This window comes from Rhinatrema bivittatum, chromosome 5 (genome assembly GCF_901001135.1).
Source record: "Rhinatrema bivittatum chromosome 5, aRhiBiv1.1, whole genome shotgun sequence".
NCBI lineage: Eukaryota > Metazoa > Chordata > Amphibia > Gymnophiona > Rhinatrematidae > Rhinatrema > Rhinatrema bivittatum.
Genome location: NC_042619.1, coordinates 175,907,873 through 175,934,100, shown reverse-complemented (window position 1 = coordinate 175,934,100; position 26,228 = coordinate 175,907,873). Strand labels below are relative to the sequence as shown.

Below are 26,228 nucleotides of genomic sequence, written 5' to 3'. Positions count from 1 at the left end.
TTGGTGTTGCGTAGTATCATTGGATGTTTGTTTGGTAGGGAAGCGTGACATGATGTTGCTGATTTTATTGTCGAAGAATAAGGCTAGTTCTTCACATTTTGTCTGGTTGTCTGTCTGGTATGGATGGCGTGTAGGGTTTAGTTAAGTTGTTTACCAGTTGGAATAGGGCTCTTGGATTGAATTGTAGGTGGTGTATGCGTTGTGAGTGGAAGTCTCTTTTAGTTTTATCATTAGCTACTCGGTAGGCGTGCATGTAGGATTTGAATTTATTTAATTGGGTGGCGGTGGGGTCTTTGAGCCACGCTCTTTCGAGCTTTTTTAAGTTGGATTTCATGTTTTTTAGTTCTGGCGTATACCAGGGTTGTTTGTGTCTTTGAGACATGTCAATTGTGCGTTCCTGTATGGGGCAGATCTTGTTGGCAATCGTATTGGTGATATGGTTCCAGGATGTGAGTGCTGTATCAACGTCTGTTAAATCAAGCGAGTTGATATCGGTAGTCATGGCTGATATTAATTCTTCTTGCTTGCAGTTACGTCTAAAATGTATGACTTTTTTACCTTGAGTGGGATGATGGGTTTTAATTACTGAGCATGTTGCGTCGATGCGATAGTGGTCGGCCCAGGGGATGGGTGTGCATGAGGGGGTGTTGGTATGGATCTGTGAGTTGGTGAATAAGAGATCGAGGGTGTGGCCTGCTTTGTGAGTAGGTTGGGTGATAGTTTGTGTGAAACCGAGTGCGTCTAATGCAGTTAGTAGGGAATCACAGGCGGGTGATGTGGGGATGTTATCTACGTGGAGATTGAAGTCTCCAAGGATGATTGCTGGAACTTGTATGTTTATGTTTTTGGAAATGTATTCGATCAGGGGGGAGGGGTTAGCCTCGAGGAGACCTGGTGGGGCATACACTAGGCAGATTTGGAGGTTGTGAGAGTGAAAAAAGCTGATTTCTAGTCTGGGGGGTGTGGAGATAGGTTTTCTGGTTAGTTTAAAACTCTTTTTGGCTGCTAGGAGGAGGCCTCCTCCTCGTTTCTTAAGTCGTGGTATGGAGAAAATGTCATATTTTTCGAGAGGGAGTTGGTTCAGTAGTGTTGTGTCTGTATCCTTTAGCCAAGTTTCTGTGATGGCTAGGATGTCAGGGTTGTCGTCCAGTAGAATGTCATTGATGAGGGGGGGTTTTTTGATGATAGATTGAGCAAAGCCGCACATTTTACTTTCAGAAATTAACGCCTGCCCAAAGGCAGGAGTTAATTTTGGCCGGCACTGGGAAAGTGTACAGAAAAGCAGAAAAAACTGCTATTCTGTACACCCTCCGACTTAATATCATAGCGATATTAAGTCGGAGGCCCCAAAAATAAAAAAAAATCCAAAATTAAAAATCTGCCCACGGGGTTGGAAGACGGACGCTCAATTTAGCCGGCATCCGTTTTCCAAACCTGTGGCAGGTTCGAGAACCGATGCCAGTAAAATTGAGCGTCAGCTGTCAAACCCGCTGACAGCCACTGCTTCTGTCAAAAAGGAGACGCTAGTGTCCCTAGCTTCTCCTTTTACCGTGGGCCCTCATTTGCATGCAGGCCGATACTGAATCGCACGCCCAGGACACTGGCCTGTGCGCAAGTCAGGAGAGCGGGCGCTCGCCGGCTCTCCCGCGCTTCTTTCTGTATCAGCCCGATATTTAGATACTTGGATTTATTTTAATTATCAAAAATGCTGCTCTTCAAAGTAACTGTCACTCAAAATTACCAAAAGTTCTATCATGAAACATTTGTCTTCATTTGACATCTCTTTGAAAGTAGTATGAAGAGAAACACAATTTCCCTGTACATACCCAGATCAGTCCAGACTCCTGGGTTTTGCCTCCCTGCCAGCAGATGGAGACAGAGAAAGTTTCATTGACTCTGCACATAATCCAGTGTGCCATTTGCAATCCCCCAGTATTTCTTTGTCTCCAACAGATGGTAGATAGTGTAAACCTGCAGTCTGGAGAGAGAGGAAAACAAAAAAGGTTAAAAGAAAAAAATTCTGGATCCTTCCAGGGGGTTGTGAGGTCCTGGTGGGGCTATCCCCCCCTGGTTTGAGGTGGACAAGCAGGGGTGGTTGGTGACCCTTCTGATAGGTCAGTCTGGAGGTCTGTGGGGTGGACATCTGGTGGTCCAGATCCCTCATCCCCCATGAGACAGTGGTGGAACCTGCTGGCAGTTCTGCACTGCAAGATTCAAAGTAACTATCACACAAAATTACCAAAAGTTCTGTCATGAAACGTTTGTCTTCTATTGACATCTCTCTTTGAAAGCAGTATGGAGAGAAACACAAAATCTCACACTCCTCTTTTCAGTTTTTAGCATACTTTTGAAGGGGAGAACGCTTATGAGATCACTAACTGTATGTATCCCTCTGACAACTTTTGTGTTTGGTTCCCTATTCACACCAAATTTTCAGAACATGTCAGGGTGATCAAGAAGATTCTGACAGGGATATTTCATTTTGAGGAGGATTAATGTATACACGTGTGCATATGCGCACATGCCAGAAAGCAAGACTCCATTAGTTCTGCCTGGAACTTTAAAAAAGAAAAACTTTTCCTTTGGTATTTTCACTAGTTTTCAGATTCTTGCCAGTTTTGAGATATTTGAAATATTGTGACAAGATATTGATACCCCCACAGATTCAAGGAGTAAATGTATTTCAGATAAAGTTTTCTGCTGGGAGCATTCATTTTTGCGTTTCAGTAGAAGCTCTGTGTCATTGACATATCCTGCCCAGTGAGAGACGTAAGAGACATGCTGGTATAACTGACTGTTGTGCTTCTGCTAGCACAAAATAGATGTTTCCAGAAGAAGCACCAGAACCCTTTTGAAGGAAAGCTTTCTTAAAATCCACATGGATCTAAAACTTACTTCCTAGCCAACGGGGCATTTTCACTTCTACCACATTGAACCTGAACACACCATCAGAAATCGAGCAGTATGCAAATTTAAATGACAAAATCTATATTTTGCAAGGAAAGAGAGCACAGAGAAAGTGCCAAACCATGCATGTATATAAATACAGTGAAGACAATAGGAATCGGATGAAGAAAACAAGCCCTTTATTAAAACGCCCGACTCTGGCCGAGTTTCGCTCTTTTGCACAGAGCTGCCTCAGGGGCAACTACAAATAGACATACAAATAATTAAAACCAAAATAAATAACATATATGGATGTACATACTCAAAATATACAGTACATAAAATAAAACATATATGCATGTCATAAATTGAAACAATAAAATAATTTAAAACTGAGTACACTTATAAATGCAGTAAATAACAAGACAACATATATGTGTGACAGACATCAAAAGTTGAAACAGAGCAAACTGTATTCTAGGTTAAAATTATGCCAAAGGATTGGAGGGACTGACTTTGTGTCATGAATCATTGAAAAATACAATAGTGAATAATGGAGTCAATAATGGTTATAAGCCTAACAGTTGGGGGAAAAAATTGTAAAATCATAATCATTGCAAAAACATTTATCATGATGCTTACTTAATGATGCTTACCAGGGCTCCCCGTGAGGAAGCCTTCAACTGCAAAACAAGAGCCTTGTTGGGGCTGTTTATCTGCCAACCCGGGTCAGTAGAGATCACAGTGTGTTTTCTGTGTATGTATGAATTTTAGTATATATGCATATGTTCTTGTGTTCATACATTGTGTGTAGTTCGAGAATGTAACACTTTGAAGCAGTGACATGTAACCACAAATAATTGTTAGGTACATTTGATTGTTAATCTGCTATACTGTTACTGTCTATGTGTTATATATAATACACTTCACTACTCATTTGTGTAATCTATATGAGACAGTGGTTTAATGTTATGTTAGAATCTAGTAATGTTGTTGTATAAGTAGTGTGTAAGTAGTGTATAAGTAGTGGTGGAGAAAGTCTAGAGCGACAGAAGCACATACAGAGTATAGACAAGAAATTAATAGATTCAACTAAAAGGGAATATTTTGGGGCAAGGATCCATAAATCCCTACAATGAATACAGAACGCTGCGGCAAGAATTCTGACTAACACCAACCGTGGAGATCACATATCACCTATTCTCCGTAATTTACACTTTCTCCCGGTGAAATACAGAATCCATCACAAATCACTCACTCTAATTCACAAAGCCATCTACAATCATCTGCATCTGGACCTCAAATTCCCTCTCAATCTCCATAGCACCAACAGACCGACCAGAGAGGTTTATAAAGGAACCCTGCAGGCCCCACCTACAAAAGCTACACGTCTCACCTCGACCAAAGACCGAGCCTTTTCTACAGCAGGTCCAGCTATCTGGAACAGCATCCCATCCGACCTCAGACTGGAACCCTGCCTCTTAACATTTAGAAAAAAACTCAAGACCTGGCTTTTCCGCCAGGCCTTCTCAGATCCGCCAGACACTCATTAGACGACAAAAAAGCCATCATGAACAATGGATCCCCTTACTATCCCCAAGCTCGATATAAGAGCCTACCCTAACTCTTAAAACAGCTGTTATCATTATCCTAAGCACTTCGTTCCTTAGTCTTTTTTCTTTCCAGCAGTCTTTGCTTCCAAGTTTTACCTCCCTTGTTGAATGTAACTTTGTTCTTCCTGTTACCTATGGTTTCGTTACAGTTCCCCCTTTTTGATGTAAACCGACCTGATATGGTCCCTACCATGAAGGTCGGTATAGAAAAGTGTTAAATAAATAAATTAAATAAATAAATATTCCAATAATTTTAAGGAGCTATTTAATATTGTCTCCAAGTTAACTAAAGATCCTAAACAAGCAGATATGAACTTAGATGAAATCGCTGCAATGATTTGGCGTACTTCTTTAAAGAAAAAATTGAGAAGCTGCTCACTAATTTTGACAGCATCTCACAGCAGACCGTAATCCTGGACACTAAAGATTGTAATAAATGGGAAAGTTTTGAAGAAATCCTGGAAATAGAAGTTGAGCCCCTACTTAAATCAATGAATCCCGCAAGTCATCCTCTTGATACTATAAGTATTTCTGATCTAAAATTGATCCCAGAGGTAACAGTTCCAGTCCTCACAAAATTAATTAATATATGTTTGATGGAAGGAATGCTTCCCTCAAATCTAAAAGGGGCCATAGTGCGCCCCATCCTTAAAAAAAAGAATTCGGACCCGTCTATTTTGAACAATTATCGGCCGGTATCTAATCTTTCTTTTTTGGCCAAATTAATAGAAAAAACAGTTCTGAAGCAATTAAATTATCATCTTGAAAGTAATGATATTTTATATCCCACACAATTTGGATTTAGACGTCATTTTAGCACTGAGACCCTGTTGTTATCCCTCTCAGATACTGTGTTAAGAGGAATGGATCATGGGAAGGCCTACTTGTTGATTTTATTAGATTTATCGGCAGCGTTCGATACTGTGAATCACCAAATTTTAATTACAAGACTAACTGAAATAGGAGTGTCAGGAACAGTTCTGAAATGGTTTGCATCTTTTTTGTCTAACCGTTTCTTTCAGGTACAGGTACAGAATACATGCTCTAGTAAAATGGACTTAAGTACAGGTGTTCCACAGGGTTCTGCGCTATCACCCCCATTGTTCAATATTTATATGTTGCCAATTTGTCGGTTACTATCAGGTTTGGGTCTACAATATTTTTTGTATGCAGATGACATCCAAATTTTATTGCCAATAGAAAATTCGGTAGAAGAGACATGTAAACTTCATTCAATATATCTGAAGGCAATTAAACAGGTCCTTGATCAGTTGAAACTTGTACTCAACATGGAAAAAACGGAGATTATTATATTAGAGAGAAAGATCTCCCCCAGGGACATAAGCCAGATAAAACTTCAGGATAATATCACCTTACAATTTTCAGAGACAGTTAGGGATCTAGGATTTATAATCGACCCAGAATTCTAGTTTAAAAAACATGTCCTTGCAAAAGTGAGAGAGGGTTATGCAAAATTATTGATGTTAAGAAGATTAAAGCCATTACTGGAGACAAACGATTTTCGCACAGTATTACAGACCCTTATCTTTGGAAGCCTGGACTATTGTAACTCCCTCTTGTTGGGACTGCCTGCATCCACTATTCGACCATTGCAGGTATTGCAGAATGCGGCAGCTAGAGTCCTGACGGGGGTGAGAAAAAACGAACACATTACACCTACACTGATTAGTTTACACTGGCTGCCAATAGAGTATCGCATTAAATTTAAGGCCATGTGCATTCTGCATAAACTAATTTTTGCAGAACAGGTAGATTGGCTGAATGCAGCCATTAAAACTACATGTCCCCCAAAGGAATCTGCGCTCAGCGAATAAGGGTTTGCTTTCCCTACCAACAGTTCAGTCAGCACATCTTAATCAGGTTAGAGAAAGAGCCCTATCGTTGGCTGGCCCAGGAATATGGAACTCACTCCCAGCTCCGCTAAGACTAGAACAAAATTTTAAAAAGTTTAAACGGGAACTTAAAACCTGGTTTTTTACAAAAGCGTATACAGAATAAGTTAATAACTGTTGTACACTAGTTGAATGGAAGCAGAAAGGGGGAGGAGGTTGAATCTGAATCAAACTTTATTTTAAAATTTTATTAGGATTTTAGATATATTTTACACACTGAAGAAGAATTTGGAGTGTCGTATATTTTATAACATTTTAATGGGTAATTTTAGCTGGAAAAGTTTAGTCATAAGTTTTATACTGTATGTTAATTAATTTTATATATGATATGTTAATTATTATTTGTTGTAAACCGTTCCAATAGATTCTGAGGGACAGTATATAAAAGATGTTAAATAAATAAATGTTAAATAAATAGAACTTGATATAGCAAGCATTGCTCATTTATTTTAACATGGTTATTTTTTGAATAAAGACATTTTTTTAATATTTTCACATTAGTGCATCTTTTCCTTTTTGGGAATTTCTTTATATAAAGATATAAATATGTCAGAGAACCCTAAAATAGGGTAAGTAACATCACTAATCTTTTAAATGATTTGAAAGATGATTAATGTGGCAAGTTTTTATTACACAATGGCAAAGAATATCAAAACTATTCAAAAAATATTTCAAAAAATAAAATTGGCACAATAACACATACATATATTTATCAATTGCCCTAGTGAATCATTCCTCACACTGCTTCTAAACTCTCTGTATTGTTATGCATTTATAACATGTATAGATATCATGTTATAATCACAACCCTCATCAAACTGGACGCTCCAGCAATTATCCTAGGAGATTTTAATCTGCATGTGGACAATCCTACCCCATCATCCAGCTGTGAATCCTTTCTCTCTGCCCTCTCAGCCCTGGGTTTCAAACAACTAGTTACCAAACCCACACACAAAGCAGGCCACACGCTGGATCTTATCTTTATTAACCCAGGCATCAAACATTCTTCACGCCTCAAAAGCAAGAAGGTCCCTTGGTCTGATCACTCACTTATCTCAACCGCATTCTCATTGAACAAACCCTCCACCTCCAAAGGGCCCTCACCATCTTTCCCATACAGAAGATCCTGCTCTACAGAAGACCTCAGCTCCCACCTAGCCTCTCAACTTCCATCCATTGATCTCTCAAACCCGAACACAGCTCTCCGCTCTTGGAAAGCCATCACAGATTCCATAGCCGACAAGCTATGTCCGCTAGCAACCAAAAAATCACTCCCAAACGCCTCCAAAAGACAACCATGGTTCACGGAAGAACTAAGAAAGCTAAAACAAAATCTAAGACAGAAAGAGAGCGACTGGCGCAAATCCCCAAGCACCAATACACGATCCATCTACAAAGCCACCCTCCATCAATACAAGTCAACTACCTCTAAATCCAAAAGGGACTACTATGCATCCAAGATTCACCACTTAATCTTCGACGCAAAAGCCCTCTTCGCCTATGTCTCCAATCTCACCCAAATCATCCCACAGGAGATTCCCAACGACCTAGCACAACCCAAAGCTGAAGAACTTGCTCTTCATTTTCACAACAAAGTCAACAGCCTTCTAACTCATCTGCCTTCTAATCCCACCGACCCTGCTCTTTACCAGTCTCTTCAACAATCATCCCTCAACAACAATGGTCTGGAAACACTTGAACCCATCTCTATCTTAGAGATACAAACTCTTATAAGAAGAATGAAACCTTCCTCCCATCCTTTGGATACTATCCCCACCAAACTGCTCCTGGCCATCCCTGACTCCATCGCTAAAACCTTGTCGGACATCATAAACTGCTCACTCTCCCAAGGACTATATCCTGACGACCTCAAATTGGCCTCCATCAAACCTCTACTCAAGAAACCCAACTTGGATCCTAAAGACCCCAACAACTTCCGTCCCATCGCCAATCTCCCATTCATAGCCAAGATTCTAGAAAAAGTTGTCAATACTCAACTCTCCGAATACATAGAAGAAAACAAAATCCTATTCCAATCACAATACGGATTTCGCAAGTCACTGAACACAGAATCCCTCCTCATCTCCATGTCTGACTTCATATTAATGGGCCTTGACAAAGGCCAATCCTTCCTCTTAATTCTACTGGACCTATCAGCCGCCTTTGATACGGTCAATCATTCCATTCTCACTTCCATTCTGGCTTCTATAGGTATCTCAGGCACAGCTCTCTCATGGTTTAAATCTTTTCTCTCCAACAGAGGCTTCAAGGTTAAGATACAGAACAAAGAATCTTCACGAATGGACGCATCCATAGGTGTCCCCCAGGGCTCCTCACTGTCACCTACACTCTTTAACATTTATCTTTTACCTATCTGCCAACTCCTCTCCAACCTTAACCTCAAACATTTCCTCTACGCCGACGACATCCAGATCGTGATACCCATTAAAGAATCTTACACAAAAACATTGGTTCACTGGGAAAACTGTCTCTTCGAAATTAAACATCTCCTGGCTAACCTAAACCTAGTTTTAAACTCCTCTAAAACAGAACTGCTTCTCATCTCCCCAGATAATAATGCCATCTCTAATCCTCCAACTATCCCAACTACTACACAGGTGAGAGATCTAGGAGTATTAATTGATAACCGGATGAACCTTAAAGTTTACATCAACAGAACCACCAAGGACTGTTTCCACAAACTCCAAGTTCTGAAAAGAATTAGACCACTCTTCCACACTCAGGACTTCAGAACCATTCTACAAGCTATCATTTTTTCTAAGATCGATTACTGTAACTCTATCCTTCTGGGCCTACCTTCCTCCTATACTAGACCCCTCCAGATGTTACAAAACGCTGCGGCAAGATTACTGACAAACTCCAGGAGGAGGGACCATATATCTCCAATCCTAAAAGATCTCCACTGGTTGCCTGTTCACTTTAGAATCCTCTACAAATCTCTTTCCATAATATACAAAACCATCCATCAACACACCCCACTCGACTTACAAGTCCCATTCCAAATTTATAACTCCTCCAGACCAACAAGAGACACACTCAGAGGATCTCTTCAAGTGCCCCCAGCCAAAACTACCAAACACATTACCTTGAGAGATCGGGCCTTTTCAACAGCCGGCCCCCTTCTATGGAACTCCATCCCACCGGACCTTAGACAGGAGCCCAGCCTCCCAACCTTCAGGAAGAGACTTAAGACCTGGCTGTTTAAAAAAGCTTTCCCGGACACCGATTAATTCTATTCAGCCAGATTCTACCACTTCCACATGTAAAAATGTTATTACTAATGTAAATACCTATACCTAATGTTATTCTCTTTCTTTTCTTCTCTCCTCCCAGTTCTATTACCTTGTTATTTGTAACTGCTTCCTTCTACACAAATAGGTTATTGAATTGTTTACTGTACACCCCTGTTATATGTAAACCGGCATGATGTGTTTGCAACATGAATGCCGGTATATAAAAATTTTAAATAAATAAAATAAAATAAATATCAACATAAAACATTGTCAAAATATATACAAAGTGCTTGTAATGAAACAATGAGACACTTGCAATAGAGCTGGACTTCAAGAAAGGTACTTTGTGAATTGGAAATAAGTCACATGGAAGATATCTTCATTAAAAAGGGAATACAGTTGATTCTCAGTCCACAAGAAAAGGATACTTTGTAATTGTTTCACAGGACTGTTATTCCAATGATGTTTCTCTAATCTCTGTTCTGCTTCTGCTATATCCTGTATTTTCTCTGTCCCTACAAAGACCTCTGTTCACCATCCAGGCTTCCTCAGGGGAAAAGATTCTTCATAACTATTCTTGCATTGATAACATGCATTGTATTTAAAAGTGGTATGAATGAGAATGATTGACATGGGTAATTGATAAATGTGTTATTGTGCCAGTTTTCTTTTTTGAAATATTTTTGAATAGTTTTGATATTCTTCGCCATTGTGTAATAAAACTTGCAACATTAATCATTTTTCAAATCATTTAAAACATTTCCTAGCGAGTAGCCAAATGGACTCAGGACCAATGGGTTTATGCTCCCCTGCCAGTAGATGGAGACGGAATCAGGTTTCAAAGCTGACGTCACCCTAGATACACCCTGCAGTGACCTCAGCCCCCTTCAGTATTTCTCCATCTCCAGCAGATGTGAACATGCTTTCCCTATGGGGATCGCTGGACACTTTGGAAGAAGAAATTCTACCTTTAAATTGGAGAAAAGATTGAGCCCCACTCTCCTGCAGTGATACCTAAAGGTTCCTCTCCCAGTTGAGAATTCCTGAGGTGATTTCCGAGATCCCTCAGAGGTGTGCCTTGGTCTGGCAGCTGGTTCCGGTGTGGACTTTGCTGCTGAAGTAGATGAAAAGCAGCGGGTGCAGGAAGCTGAGAATGGTGGTGATGGCCAAAGCCCTCTCCCGCTGCAACCGGAGACCATCTCTGTGCTGAGCCCAGGTAAGTATAAAAAAAAAAAAGAAAAGAGGATTTCCTCCCGAAGCAGTGACGTTGGAGGGGTTTAGGTAAGACTTCCTCCAGTCTCCTTGCTCGGCGCTCCATACCAATGATCCCGATCCCGTTGGGGTAAGGGGAAGTGGCCTTGGGGTAAGGGGTAAGTGGCCTTCCAAGCAGGTTGAGCAGCTCCCTGGTGGGCTAGGCCCCACTTTAGGCTTGGTCGACACATCGTGTGGTAGGCCGCGGCGACGCCATCTTGCATGTATGTGTTTCTTTGCTTGTATTGTCCACCATAGAGCTTCAGTAAGTGCAATGCGTGTCAGCTCTGCACATGCGCTGTTTGCATAATACCCTGCACAGGCTGTGGGTATAATGTCACACGCCTACATATGCGCACAACTTACTAGGCACAGAATACACGTAAAGCCAGGCGCACGGGCTGTGCAGGCGCCTCACTTCAGCCCATGTAGGCACCTGAAATCTGTGCACATAAAATTTTAATCACGAGCCATCTGAACACGCAGTTACCGTCGACAATGGCTCCGGCAGCAAAGAAACATAAGCATCTTTCTCTATGCTGCTTGTCATATTAGGGCTGCACAGTCTGAGCTGGTCTCCCCAGACTTTGCTACGCCTGGCTCCTCCCATTCAGAGGATGGATCATCCACAGCCTTAACTGGAAGTTCCCCGGAGCTGAGTAACCCTGGAACTAGGTCATCCATGGGAGAGGGAAATTTAGCAGCACCTACCCCGGTACCCCTCTTGCGCTAGGTATGGACCTGGCCACCTTCGCTTAGGTGGAATTCTTTCAAAGCCTTTAAGTCTTCGTACAGGCACAGTCTGCTTCCTCACTTGCCCCTGTCTGGACGGAACCTCAGCCAGTAAGCTCTCCCTCTCCCAGTCTTACCGGCAGACAATGAGGCATGCCTCGACTCACCAAGGATATCCCTGACAGGGACCCAGATGGCTTGGACGAAGAAGAGGATCCAGATTCCTTGGAAGATGGGGAAATTCCCCTGGTTTAGAATCATATTGGACCATGTTACGGTTTTTCCATAGAGACGAATTGCCAGTCCTGGTTTCCCAGACCCTGAAGATGCTGGGAATTCCTGGGGCGGACTCTATGGCAGAACCAAAGAGGAATCCCATTCTTATTTCCCTACAGAAAGCCTCTTGCTACTTTCCAATATTGGAAGTCATCCAGGAGTTGATTGACCTGGAATGGGATGCCCCAGAAGCAAGTTTTAAAGGTGGACGAATATTAGAAGCTCTGTACCCACTGGATCCGGCAGCAAGAGAACGTTTGCATTTCCCTAAAGTGGATTCGCTGGTCTGTGCCATCTCTAAGCGAACAACTATCCTAGTGGAGAGAGAAGCAGCCTTAAAGGATGTGCACGTAGGGGGATGGAGTCCATCCTTAAACAGGCCTTTGACGCATTGTCAATGACCTTACAGATTGCTTCTTGTTGTACTCTGGTAGCTCAATCATGCCTGCTCCTCTCTCAGGAAGTGAATGACTCGGGGGCATATTCCAGGGCAGTTATGGAACCAGTCGTCTTTTTAGTTGACACGAGCTCGGACCTATTCTGTATCTCGACCAGAGGAGTGGCCTCGGTGGTGGCAGCCAGAAGACAGCTATGGCTGCGGAATTGATCAGCAGACACAACTTCCAAGGCAAATCTCACAAAGATGCCCTTTAAAGGATCCCTCCTGTTCGGAAGCGAATTGGAAAAGCTGGCCAGTGATTGGGGTGAATCTTCAGTACCCTGGTTACCAGAAGATAAGAGAAAGAAGTTACAATGCCCCTCGCCCATGACGGGTCGATCCAGGGGCTCCCAATGTTTTCACCCCTACAGAAACTCGACATTTCAGAGGTATCAGTCCTTTCGGAGTCGGCAGCCCAAGAGAGGGTCAGGCTTGGGTTCAGGTTCGTCCCAAACCCCCCAATGATATTTTGCCAACCCATCTTCAGAACAAGAAGATAGGGGGTTGACTTGTCCCTCTTCTACCAATGGTGGGTCGAGATCACTTTTGTCAAATGTGTACTGGAGGTCATACGAGGATATGCACTGGAATTTCGCAGCGCCCCTCTGGACATATTCGTGATATCTCCTTGCCGCTCCCAGCGTAGGCAGCTGTGAGTGGAGACTACCCTGGGTTTTTTTTTTATTTATTTTTTATTCATTTTCATTCAGTACATCAACATTGCTTATATAACATATCCATATTCATTCTTTTAAACAATTCTACTTCGGAAATCATTCTTTCCAGATTTCTTTATCTTACTAAATATTTTATAAGTAATTTGAAGATAGGGGCGTATAAAAAGCGGTCAAAGAAAAAGAAATTTCACAATAATTACTTATTGGCTCACTAGTGATATCTGTGAACTTTACATATATTGCATCAAACCTAAACAGCTATCGCTGGTGGGTGACCATCCAAAAACGTACGTAGATCTAATAGATCAAAGAACACATATTTGTTATCCATATATGTTAATATACATTTACAGGGATATTTAACAATACATTTTCCTCCTCTCATTACAACTTCAGATTTCATTAAAATAAATTTTTTTCTTCTCTTCTGTGTAGTTCTTGATAGATCAGGATATATCCATATCTTTTCACCATGAAATGTTTTTAACCTATTCTGCATGAATAATCTAAACACCATATCTCTATCTGATATCAAGGTAAATGATACAAATAGTGTTCTTCTTGTCATTATAGTTGAGTCAGATGATAATTCCAAAAATTGTGATAGATTCACATTTTCTTCTAACTGTAGATTTTGTTGATTTTCACTTTTTCTCTCTCTGGTAGATAATATATCTTATTAAACACAGGTAATATTTCTGTAGGCAGTTCCAGTATTTGTAAGAGGTATTTTTTAAACATCTCTAAGGGGGAGATTATTTCCAGATATGGGAAGTTCAAAATTCATAAATTGGAATACTTCCCCAAATTTTCCATATTTTCAATTTTCTTTATATTGATATCGTCAACTCTTATTATTTCATGTTGAGTTTCCTCGAGTTTTTCAACTCTTGTCATTATTTGTTCTATTTTTGTCTCTTGATCATTTATATTAGTTTCAATCTTATGGAAATGTTGATTTGTTTCCAGTGTTATTTTTGTCAAATTTATGATTGCTACCTCTAAATCTTTTAAACACCCCCCCCCCCCCCCTTCCAATAGTGAATCTAAAGTTATTACCTTTGGCTTCACCATCTGAGGTAATAATTCCATAAGTTGTTTGGAAGGTTCTTTTCCCATAGCTGGTAAGTTCCTAATCTCTACCCACAGGTTTTCTTCATCCTCTTCTGTGGCACCAACAGATTCTCCCGAAGAAAATCAATTTTCTGGCTTAGCTGTTTTCTCACCAACAGTTCTTATTTTAACCTTTCTTTTCACATCGCCGAGGGCTGCAGGTCCTCTCATCTGCTTCTCTCGACTCCCCAAACCTGGGTCCCGCTCTGCTTCCTCCACAGTTGAAAGGGGGGGGTGGGGTGTTTGGTGCGCCGGGACTCAACGAGATGTGGTCAGCCAGCAGATTCGACGCCCGCTCTGCGCCTTCCTCTGCAGCAGCTCCCTCCACCGCCATCAAGTTCACAGGTTGGGCAAAAAAAGTCTTAATTCTTGATTGAATCAACTCGGGTAAGGGGGACTACGTTATTATCTCCCTTACCCTTGCTTTCCTCTTAGTATGAGGCATTATTTTTTAGGTAAATAAGCTTTCCAGGCAATTCAGAATCGGAGTGTTCCTGCCCAGCTTCTCACATGGTGGCCATCTTGCCTCTCAGAGACTACCCTTTTAGGCTTCTCAAGATGAGGGCTATAATCTCAGTACCTGCGCCCCAGGAAAATATGGAGCGTTATTCCATCTATTTCATCGTACCCAAGAAGGAAGTTTCCTTTTGCCCCATCCTGGACCTCAAGCGTGTCAATCGACATCTACAAGTGATTCATTTCTGCATGGAAACCCTACACTCCATGATAATGGCTGTACATCAGGAGAGTTCTTAACCTCCCTGGACCTATCCAAGGCCTATCTACATATTCCAATCTGGCAAGAACATCACCGCTTTGCAGTACTGGGTCGCCATTATCAGTTCCGGGCACTGCCCTTTGACCTGGCCACCACCCCCAGAGCATTTTCCAAGATTATGGTGGTCGTAGCAGCAGTGTTGAGAAAAGAGGGAATCCTGGTGCACCCGTACTTGGATGACTGGTTGATCCGGGCAAAGTTGAGAAATTAACTATGTATTTACTTTTCACCCTCTCACTGATCAGGCATTGATATATCTAACACTTCGGGGGAAGTCTTTGTGGATAGAGTAATGATCACTGCCTATTAAACCTTTTCCTGGAACCTGGAAGACAAGCCAACCACCAGTGATTGAATATTACAGGAATTAAGCCATCAGCATTAAAAAAAAAAAAAAAAAAAAAGTTGGTTCCACTAAAAACAATTAAAACACATCTTTTAAACTTGACTAATTAACATTTTCATTTTTCCTAAACATAATGTCAAATATAAGATTATGCCAACCATAAGGCTATAGTAAACCAGCTAAATACAAGGCAAAGCCTCTTTGATGTATAAGGACAGGTAAATGCTATAATTATGACAAGTGTTCGGATATATAATACTGCATATATAACCTTGCACTCTTGCATGCACAAAGAAACACACAAAGGAGCATGTTTCTTAGTTGTACTCTTTCATGCATGTGCCCCTCCAGCTTTGCCATGGGAAACACTTTGAGGAGCCATTCTTGATTATGTCAGAGGGTGTGGCTTAGCACCAACACGGAACACAATGCAGGAAGCATGCAACAGGGAAAAATAGCAGAACTGATGCTAATCTTCAGTACATTAAATTATCTTTTTCTGGTATTGTCTGAAAAATATGGCAATGTTTTTAGTGTTATTTCCACTATAAAAATGTGTATGTCTGGGGGGGACAGAGAAACTATGAAATTTATAAAACAGGATAGTGCAGTTTCTGGAATCCAAAGGATCACAAGACAGCATCGTTTTACCAGAGGCAAGTCTTGTCAGGCCAATCTGATCAATTTCTTTGACTGAGTGACTAGAGTGTTGAATTGGGGAGAGCATTTGATGTAGTGTTCAGGGATTTCTCCCAGGACAAGCAGGATGGTAGTCCTCACATGTGGAGGACGACATCAGACGGAGCCCTGTCATGGAATACTTTTGTCAAAGTTTCTAGAACTTTGACTGGCACACTAAAGCATGCCCAGCATGCCATAATCCCTATAGCCACAGGGGTCTCCCTTCAGTCTCTTTTTTTCCGTGCTGTAGTTTGCCTCGCGGTTAGGAGCTCTGTGAGAATTTTCTCATCACTTTTCCTTACGGAAAAACTTGAAGTTATCTTCTTTTAAAAAGTTCCCTCATAGGGGGCTCCCATCGCGACACCGTTTCCTGACGCTCGGTGGGTAATCTTCCACCGTCTCCGGTCGGTTCCTGTTACCTTGATGTCGGTACCCACAGGCCACCGACCATTTCGCGGCCCCTTTTTTCGCTATGGCGACGGGCTTCAGAAAGTGCCCATAGTGATTTAACGCAATTTTGGGCTGACTTGACTTCCCTCCTTCAAGAGGTATTGGGGAGTGAGATAGTTCTCACACCTGAACAGGTGTTACTGAATATGCCGTTTGATTTGCCAGCACTTCAGGGAAAACTGGCTACTTATATTATCTCAGCTGCTAAATGCCAGATTGCCTTGGAATGGAAATTGCCTGGTCCTATTGCTTTTGAGAAAATTCATGGCCGCCTGCAGACCCTTAGTCTGTTGCATGATAGCATTGGTTCCTTCAAAGCCAGTGAAGTGGCCTTATCACGGAGGGTGTGGCAGCCTTATAAGGATTGGCAAGCGCAACAGGGCCTTTGAGCCTTTTCACTCTCATAATATTCTTCACAACAACCAGCCTTGCCTGTGAACTCTTTACACACGGTTTATTCCTTATTCTCCTCAGCAGATGGTAGGGTGGGAGAGGGGTGGGCGGGAGGGGATATTGCAGATAAGAGAGTTGTTGCACATTGATATGTCAATGGAACGATATCTATTGTTTTGATAACATGCCTTTATTGTTCATGGTTTATTCGTTCATGCTACAGTTGTATGTTTTTTGCACACTTTCAATAAAAAACTTTAATTACAAAAAAGAAAGTGCCCATAGTGTCCGCACACGATGTCTGTGTGCTATGCCTCGGCCCATCATACGATGTACATCTGTATCCTAGCTGCGCTCAAATGACCCTGAAGGGCAGGCATGCCCGTTTGGACAAAATGGAGTCTCTTTTCAAAATAAAACTAACTCCATCCACTTCTGTCCATTCATCACCGGCAGGAAAATCTTCCTCCATCGAAAAACCTTGCCAGGAGCAGCAAGGGGACGGTGACCGTCCGTCACGACGCCATCCAGTGCATTGGTAGCGTCTTCCTCGGTGCCCGAGAAGGACCGGACTGAGCACCGAGGGAAACATCGTCACCGGCACCAGCGCGATTCCACACTCGTGCCGGCACTAACACCACATCAGCTTCAATGGCTTTTGAGCCAGTTACGAACAGGGCCCGGGGAGAGGAGCCTCCATCCTCCTCTGCACCCAAGGTATTCCCCACCTGCATCGGTGCCGGGTACTGAGCCCCCCACAGAATCCTGTGGAGGTGCCAGTAGCACCTAGCCTGCCTCCCCTTGTAGCTGCGCTACCTATACCAGCTTCCAGGAAGGAGCTGGACATCCTTGTCCGCCAGGTGGTCCCCGATGCCTTCCGGAGCCTGCATCTGCCATCGATGCCAGTCCCCATACCGACACCGGAGCCATCCATGTTTACACCGTTGCTCGACCACCTTGATACCCTCATCAGTGCCCTTCCAACCCAGCCTGTGCCATTGGTACAGAGTCGACCTCCGAAGCCCCCAATATCCATTCCGGGATCCTCTGAGGATGAGAACATGGACTCTAGTTCTTCTCCAGCTCCGCTTCCATCGATGCCGGAACCGGTTCCAGGTCCATCGGGGTTCTCGGGATCGAAGCACCCATAGTTCCCGTCGATGCCGTTGCATCCTCCATCGAGGCCTCCATTGATGCCTGCCCATCCTGGAGTAACAGACATTCTCCCTCCCTTGGGATCTCAACCAGAGACCCCTTATGATCCATGGAAGGATGTTGACACAGACACTTCCATAGAGGACCTGGTCTCAGAGCCTTCTCCTCCAGGAGACAGTCCCCTCCAGAAGACCTCTCCTTTGATAACTTCATAAAAGAAATGTCCGAAACCATCCCTTTTGAACTGGTCACCAAAGAGGACACCATCACAAGGCGTTAGAAGTCCTTCAATTTGTGGATTCCCCCAAGGAGATTATGGCCATTCCAGTTCATGAAGTGCTCTTGGATCTGCAACATCGCCTATAGGAGCACCCTTGCACTGTCCCACCAGTCAGTAGAAAGACAGATGCAACATATCTAGTCCAGCACACTCCAGGTTTTCAGAAGCCACAGCTACCTCACCAATCAGTGGTAGTGGAATCTGCACAAAAGAAGGCCAAGAGATTGCTCCCTCATTCTTCAGCTCCCCCTGGAAAGGACCAAAGGTTTTTGGACGATCTAAGTCGTAAAATCTTCCAGGGTTTATTTATTTTACTTATTTATTTAGTTGACAGTTTTTCTATACTGTTGTTTGGGGTGCCATCACAATGGTTTACAATTCACATAGTAAAATATAAAAGCAATCATCAAGCAAACAAAATTAAACTAAATCATAAAATAACCAAATACTAATATCAAAATAAACTTAAAATTCTTCAAAATTTAGAAACAATCACTAAAAATAAAGTAAAATCCAATAACAGTATAATTCCTAAAAACATTATAAAATATAACTTATTTGCTTATTGATTCTCCTTCAATTTGCTTGAATGCCTATGTATATAACCATGTCTTCAGTTCCTTTTTAAATTGCTTATGATCCTGCTGCGATCTCAGATTAGTTGGCATTATGTTCCAGACCTTTGGACCAGCTAGTGAAATGGCCCTGTCTCTAACCTGTGTAAGGCGTGCTGTTTTTATTGATGGAATTGGCAGTAAACCTTTGTTTGCAGATCGTGGAGCCCTCTGTGGGGTATGTAGTCGTATTGTGGTATTAAGCAAGCTAACATGTTCATCATATATCAATTTGTGTAATATACTTAATACTTTGTATTGTAAACGGAATTCTTCTGGGAGCCAGTGTAGTTCAGCTAATATTAGGGTGATGTGATCTTTTTTTCTGGTTCCTGTTAGTATTCTTGCTGCCGTATTCTAAAGTATTTGTAGTTGTCTGATGGTGAAATCTGGTAAACCTAATAACAGGGCATTACAATAGTCAATGCTTGCAAATATTAGGGCCTGAAATATGGTTCTAAAATCCTTTTGACTTAAAAGCGGTTTTAATCGTTTTTATCATTAATTTTCCATATCCTTCTTTAACTTTTTGTTTTACATGTTGTTTTAAGCAGAGTTCATTATCCATTATTACTCCCAAGTCACGGACCTTTTCAGTCAATTATCATCTGCATAAAAATAATGACTAATCCCTCAAACCCGCTAAAAGATGGCATAGTGGTAACATATAAATATTAAAAAGCGTGGCTGAAAGTGCTGATCCCTGTGGTACTCCGGTGTCTAATCTAATTTTTTCCGAGAGTTTATTATTTATTTGTACTTGATAAAAACAGTTCTGTAAATATGATTCAAACCATGAAATGGTTGTGTCGCTGAGTCCAGTTTCCTTAAGCCTATAAATAAAATTACATGATTCACTGTATCGAATGCTGAGGATAAGTCAAGTAAAATCAGGAGATATTGTTGTCCATTATCGAAACTCCTTAGTATAGATTCTTTTAATGATGATAAAAATGTTTCGGTGCTAAAATGTTCCCTAAATCCATTCTGGAATGGATATAATATGATATTACTTTCTAAATGTTCGGTGAGCTGAATTTGTATTGACTTTTCGATTAATTTAGCCATGAAAGGTAAATTTGATACTGGTCTGTAATTATTTAAAACCGCTGAATCCAGATTTTTTTTTCTTTTTAATAGGTTTAATAATGGCTCCTTTTAGTATGTCAGGAAAAGATCCTTCTTGTAATGATAAATTAATGATGTTGACAATAAGTGGTGCAATCATTTGATTTAGTGGTTTTAGTGCTGCTGTGGGTATTGTGTCAATTATGTGGTTCTATGTTAGTGTCACGCATAGCTGCTTATCAGTTATATATGACACAAACCAGAGGAATCTATGGAAACAAATCCAAGAGATGATAGACTCCTTCCCCCAACAACAACAGGAGAACCTCACTGCCATTCTCCAAAAAGACCTTGAGGCAGGGAAACATGAGGTCCGAGCTGCATATGATTCCTTTGAGACGACGTCTCGTTTATCAGCAACAGGAATCAGTGCCAGAAGATGGGCCTGGCTTAAGGCCTCTGATTTAAGGCCAGAAGTCCAGGGTAAGCTCGCTGATCTCCCGTGTACTGGAGATAATCTCTTTGGCAACAAGATACAGGTCGCAGTGGCTCAATTGATGGATCCTCGCAAGACCCTGCGTCAGCTTTCCACAGTCACTGCTGAAGCTCTCTCCTCTGCTCGAAAAACCACGAGAAGGAATCCCAGAAAGCCTTTTTATCACTCACACAAGTACTACCCACCTACATCTCGCGTGAGACCAACCAGACCACCTCAAAGAGGACATACACGTCAGACCAAAACGTCCAGATCTCAACCAGTCCCGTAAACTGGCCCAGCCTCTGGATTTTGAAACATTTCCAGAGAACAGCAGCCACTCCATGAATCCAAGACGAGACTTACCTGTAGGAGGTAGGCTACATCACTTCATAGATAACTGGCGCCTCATTATAACAGACCAATGGGTAATATCCATCATACCCAGGGATACCATCTAAATTTCCTCATGGTACCCCCGGATTCACCACCCAATCCACTGTGGATCCAAAGAGATCACACAACTCTTCTAGAGTCAGAACTGTCCACCCTACTGAGCACCAGGGCTGTGGAAGCCATTCCCCTGGCACAGCAGGGCAGAGGGTTCTACTCCCACTATTTTCTCATTCCAAAGAAATCAGGCGGCCTCCGCCCCATCCTAGACCTCCTCAATCTCAACAAATTTCTGCAAAAAGAAAAATTCAGGATGGTGTCTCTATGCATCATGCTTCCGCTTCTACAACAAAGAGACTGGCTCTGTTCTCTGGATCTTCAAAATGCCTATGCACACATTGTCATATCCCCACATCACCGCAAATACCTGCGTTTAATAGTGGGGCATCAACATTTTCAGTACCGGGTTCTGCCTTTCGGACTTGCCTCGGCACCCTGTGTATTTACAAAATACCTAGCAGTAGCTGCCGCCCATCTACGCAAAAACAGCATACATGTGTTTCCTTACCTGGACGACTGGCTAATCAAGTGCCAATCCAAGCAAGGAGCTCTCAATGCTCTAAAGCTCACTATCAATCTGCTACACTCGGGGTTTCTCATCAATTACCAGAAATGCCACCTGAATCCATCTCACCTCCTTACCTTCATCGGAGCAGATTTGAACAACACGACCACGCAGACATACTCTCCAAACTAGCTACATCTCTGTGCACAAAGAAAACAGCCTTAGCCCATCAATTCCTCACGTTGCTAGGCCGCATGGCTTCCACGGTCCACGTCACTCCTATACCCAGGCTAGCCATGAGAATAACTCAATGGACTTTGAAATCTCATTGGCTTCAAGCCACTCAACCTCTTTCATCCCTGATCCATATCACCGACCAACTGCACCTGTCACTTCTATGATGGACAAACAGAACTAATTTTCTAACAGGTCTACACTTCCAGCAACCAGTACCTCAAGTCACCTTAACCACAGACGCATCCAACTTGGGTTGGGGAGCTCATGTGAACAACCTTCAAACTCAAGGTACTTGGACACAACTCTAAACAAAATTTCAAATCAACTTCCTAGACCTTCAAGCCATACGTTATGCTCTATATGCGTTCAAGGACTGCCTTTCACACAAGATTGTTCTCATACAGACAGACAACACAGTTATAGTGTGTACTTGAACAAACAGGGAGGAACAGTTTCTTATCTCCTCTGCCAAGAAGCTGCACAGGCCTGGGCCCTTGCACACTCCATGCATCTCCGGGCCACTTATCTGGCAGGCATGCAGAACGTAGTAGCGGATCGCCTCAGTCAACATTTCCTTCCCCACGAGTGGTCTCTGGATCCTGTGGTAACAAGCAAAATCTTCCAACACTGGGTCAACCAACAATCGACCTCTTTGCATCCAAACTGAATCACAAAGTGGACAAATTCTGCTCCCTGCACAGGCAACAAAACACGTTAGCCATGGACGCCTTCGCTCGCCCCTGGAACACAGGCCTCCTATACGTGTATCCCCTGATACCACTGATAGCCAAACCTCTCATGAACCTACAACAAGACAAAGGGTCAATGATACTCATAGCCCCCTACTGGCCTCGCCAAGTATGGTTTCCCATGCTTCTCAACCTCTCCATCTGAGATCCAATTTGCCTGGGCACAGCGCCAAATCTCATAACTCAGAACCAAGGCATTTTACGCCATCCAAACCTTCAGACCCTATCTCTCACAGCCTGGATGTTGAAAGCCTGATCCTACAACCCCTCAACCTTTCAACTAATGTCTCTCAAGTGCTTGTAGCTTCACGAAAGCCTTCCACACGAAAATCCTATCTTCCTAAGTGGAATAGATTCACCACGTGGTGCATGCAAAAATGTATCGACCCCTTTTCCTGCCCGACTCCATCCCTATTAGACTATCTCTGGCACCTTTCAGACTCTGGTCTCCAGACTTCCTCGGTGAGGGTACACCTCAGTGCCATTTCAGCATACCACAAGGGAGTAGGGGATGCCCCAATAATGGCGCAACCCCTGATGAGTCGCTTTGTGAGGGGCCTACTGCAACTTAAGCCCCCTCTACGGCCACCAGTTACCAAATGGGACCTAAATGTAGTACTTGCAAGATTCATGCAATCCCCATTTGAGCCTTTGCACTCCTGTGATGTTAAATTTCTTACATGGAAAGTTCTTTTCCTAGTAGCCATTACATCTGCTCGAAGGGTTAGTGAGTTATAAGCACTTGTCACATACTCACCCTATACAAGGTTCCTCCATGACCGAGTGGTACTCAGTCTCACCCTAAATTCCTTCCCAAGGTGGTAACAGACTATCACCTGAATCAGTCTATAGTCTTACCCACCTTTTTCCCAAGGCCCCACTCTCACCAGGGTGAGAGGGTTTTACACACCTTGGACTGTAAACGTGCACTTGCAGACCGCACTGCAGTCCATAGGAAATCCACCCAACTCTTTGTTTCTTTCAATAAAAACAAACCGGGAGTTGCAGTGGGCAAACAAACTCTCTCCAACTGGCTAGCAGACTGTATTGAATTCTGTTATGAGAAAGCAGACCTTCCTCTTCAGGGACGAGTGAAGGCACACTCAGTAAGAGCAATGGCAACGTCAGTAGCACACTACCGTTCAGTACAGATTGCTGACATCTGTAAAGCTGCAACATGGAGCTCTCTCCACACATTTGCAGCACATTACTGCCTGGACAAGGAAAGATGTCAAGACTCTGCCTTTGGCCACTCCGTCTTGAAGAACTTATTTCCAGTATAATACCAACTCCTTCTACATCCACCTGCTGTGATTTTCAGGCTACCTCATTTTCCCAACAGTACACCAGTTGTTGTGCCTGTTACACAAGTTGTATGCTGTTGGTCCAATTTAAATATGAGTTAGCCTGTAGCTTGCTAATCACCCACATGTGAGGACTACCATCCTGCTTGTCCTGGGAGAAAGCAGAGTTGCTTACCTGTAACAGGTGTTCTCCCAGGACAGCAGGATATAGTCCTCACGAAACCCACCCGCCACCCCATGGAGTTGGGTCCGCAACCATGTTATTTTTTGCTCGCACCTTTTGCTACAAACGAGACTGAATGGAGACCCCTGTGGCTATAGTGAATATGGCATGCTGGGCATGCTCAGTGTGCCAGTCAAAGTTCTAGAAACTTTGACAAATTATTCCGTGACAGGGTTCCATCTGATGACGTCATCCACATGTGAGGACTACATCCTGCAATCCTGGGAGAACACCTGTTACAGGTAAGCAACTCTGCTTTCAGTAAAGCCTTCACAGTTCTGCATAAACTGAACAATTTTGGTATGGGTCTTTTTAAGTGAGTGGATTTAGAAACTGGTTGAGTAGGAGGTGGACAAAGGGTACTGGTAAATGGAGCTCATTTCTTGGAGACGGCCATTACTAGTAGTGTGCCACAGGGATCAGTCTTTGAGCTGGTTCTTTTCAACATTTATGTAAGTGAAAATGAAAGGTTTGTCTTTTTGTGGATGATACCAAAATCTGCAATAGGGTAGACACTCAGGAAGGTGTGGAAAACGGTATCTAAAAATAATCCACTTTGAGGTGGCTGAAAGGAGGAATATAAACCAAAATTCATGAGGAGGGATATAGCAAAGCTTGAGAAATGGTTTTGGGTCTGGCAGCTAAGAATTAATGGGTGAAAAATGCAGGGTCATGCATTTGGACTGTAGAAACCCAAGGGAGCAATACAGTATAGGGGTGCAATTCTTATTTGGAATACTGTATACAATTTTGTAGACTGCACCTTCAATGGGATATAAACAGGATGGAGTCTGTCCAAAGAGTAACTACTAAAATGGTCAATGATCTTTGTTGTAAAGCATATGGTAACAGATTTAAAGCTCTAAATGTGTGTATACCCTAGAGCAATGCTTCTCAATCCAGTCCTCAGGGCATAGCTAGCCAGTTAAGTTTTCATGATATCCACAGTAAATATGTATGAGAGAGATTTGCATGCACTGCCTCCATTGTATGCAAATCTATCTCATGTGTATTCATTGTGGATATCTTGAAAACATGACTGGCTTGGTATGTCCAGAGGACTGGATTGAGAAGCACTGCCCTAGAGAAAAGGTGGGATGGAGAGAATTGCGAGAAGCATTTAAATAACTCCAAAGTATCATTGTGCAAGAGGTGATCTATCACCAAAAAGGAGACTCTGGAACCATGAGGGTGAAAGGAAGTCAGCTCAGGAGTAATCTAAGGAAGTATTTATGTACAGAAATGTTGATAGATGCATGAAATAGCCTCCTAATGGAGGTGGTGGAGACAAGGACATTGTCTGAATTCAAGAAAGCATGGGACAAGCACAGGGGATCTCTGAAGGAGTGGCAAGGATTATACAGCTAAGCAGTTGTGTGGATGGGCTGTATAGTCTTTTTCTGCTGCCATGTTTCTGTTCTCTATCTTATGATTTTAATTTCTTGTAGGTTCCATGATTCAATGAAACCCAAAGAAGAGAACATTGGAAAGGAACAACTGTGTTGTAGAATATGCTAAAACTGATGTGACTGAATAAAGTGTCATGTTCTTCCTTTGCTTCTTATTTCAGAACAAAATCAATCATACAGTATTAAAGGACTTGCTTGATCCAATTAAAGAACTCTATGAAGATGTGAGGAGGAAAGCTTTAATGAGATTGGAATATGAAGGACTGCACAAGAGCGAGGCCATCACAACACCAGGAGTACGATTCTACAATGACCCAACTAGCTATGCTATGAACAGATATGCTTACTACGTCTGTTATAAGTGCAAAAAGGTATGGTGAATAATACTTTGGCTATGTCCAAGATTGGTGGTGGCCTCTACCATGAAGTTAACTTTCCTTGATTCAAGTAAATTATATGGGACTGAATGCAAAATGAACTGCCATTAGTTTAGCCAGAAGCCTATAAATACTTTAAAAAATGTAAATGTAGAAAAAAATATGGCTTTATTTTTCTCATAGTAAAGATAATATGGTTTAGAGAAGACAGTATTTCCTTTCTTCCCTGTGCTGTTTCCTGCAGCATTTGAGACCTCTTTCCATTGTTTGCTCAATTAAATGTCAGAGAAAATGGTTTCTTCCTTATCCTCCATGCCAGCCCCGTCCAAGCAGTGGGTTAGGTCAACCCTGCCAACAAATGGAGATAAAGAAAAAAAACCTCTTTACTCCCCCTATAGGGGTCTGGTGCTAAGTTCAGCTCTTCAATATTTCTCTGTCTCCAGCAGATGGTGCAAACATATAGACTGTTGCTGCCAGCTTATGTGTAGGCCTAGTTTCCCAGTGGAGCATAGGCTGCTCCTGGGAAGGCTGTAGGCCCTGGCACAGGCTTCTAGTAATGGGTAGGCCGAGTCTTCGG

At 42.4% G+C, this 26,228-nt stretch overlaps 1 protein-coding gene across 1 annotated transcript in view; it reads left to right on the top strand.

Moving 5' to 3' along the window:
- Positions 1–26,228, top strand: part of MYCBP2 (MYC binding protein 2) — a 1,075,853-nt gene that overhangs the window by 1,009,818 nt on the left and 39,807 nt on the right. Inside the window, 1 exon segment of the mRNA XM_029603038.1 lies at positions 25,436–25,645. Coding sequence (XP_029458898.1) covers positions 25,436–25,645 — 210 coding nt within the window.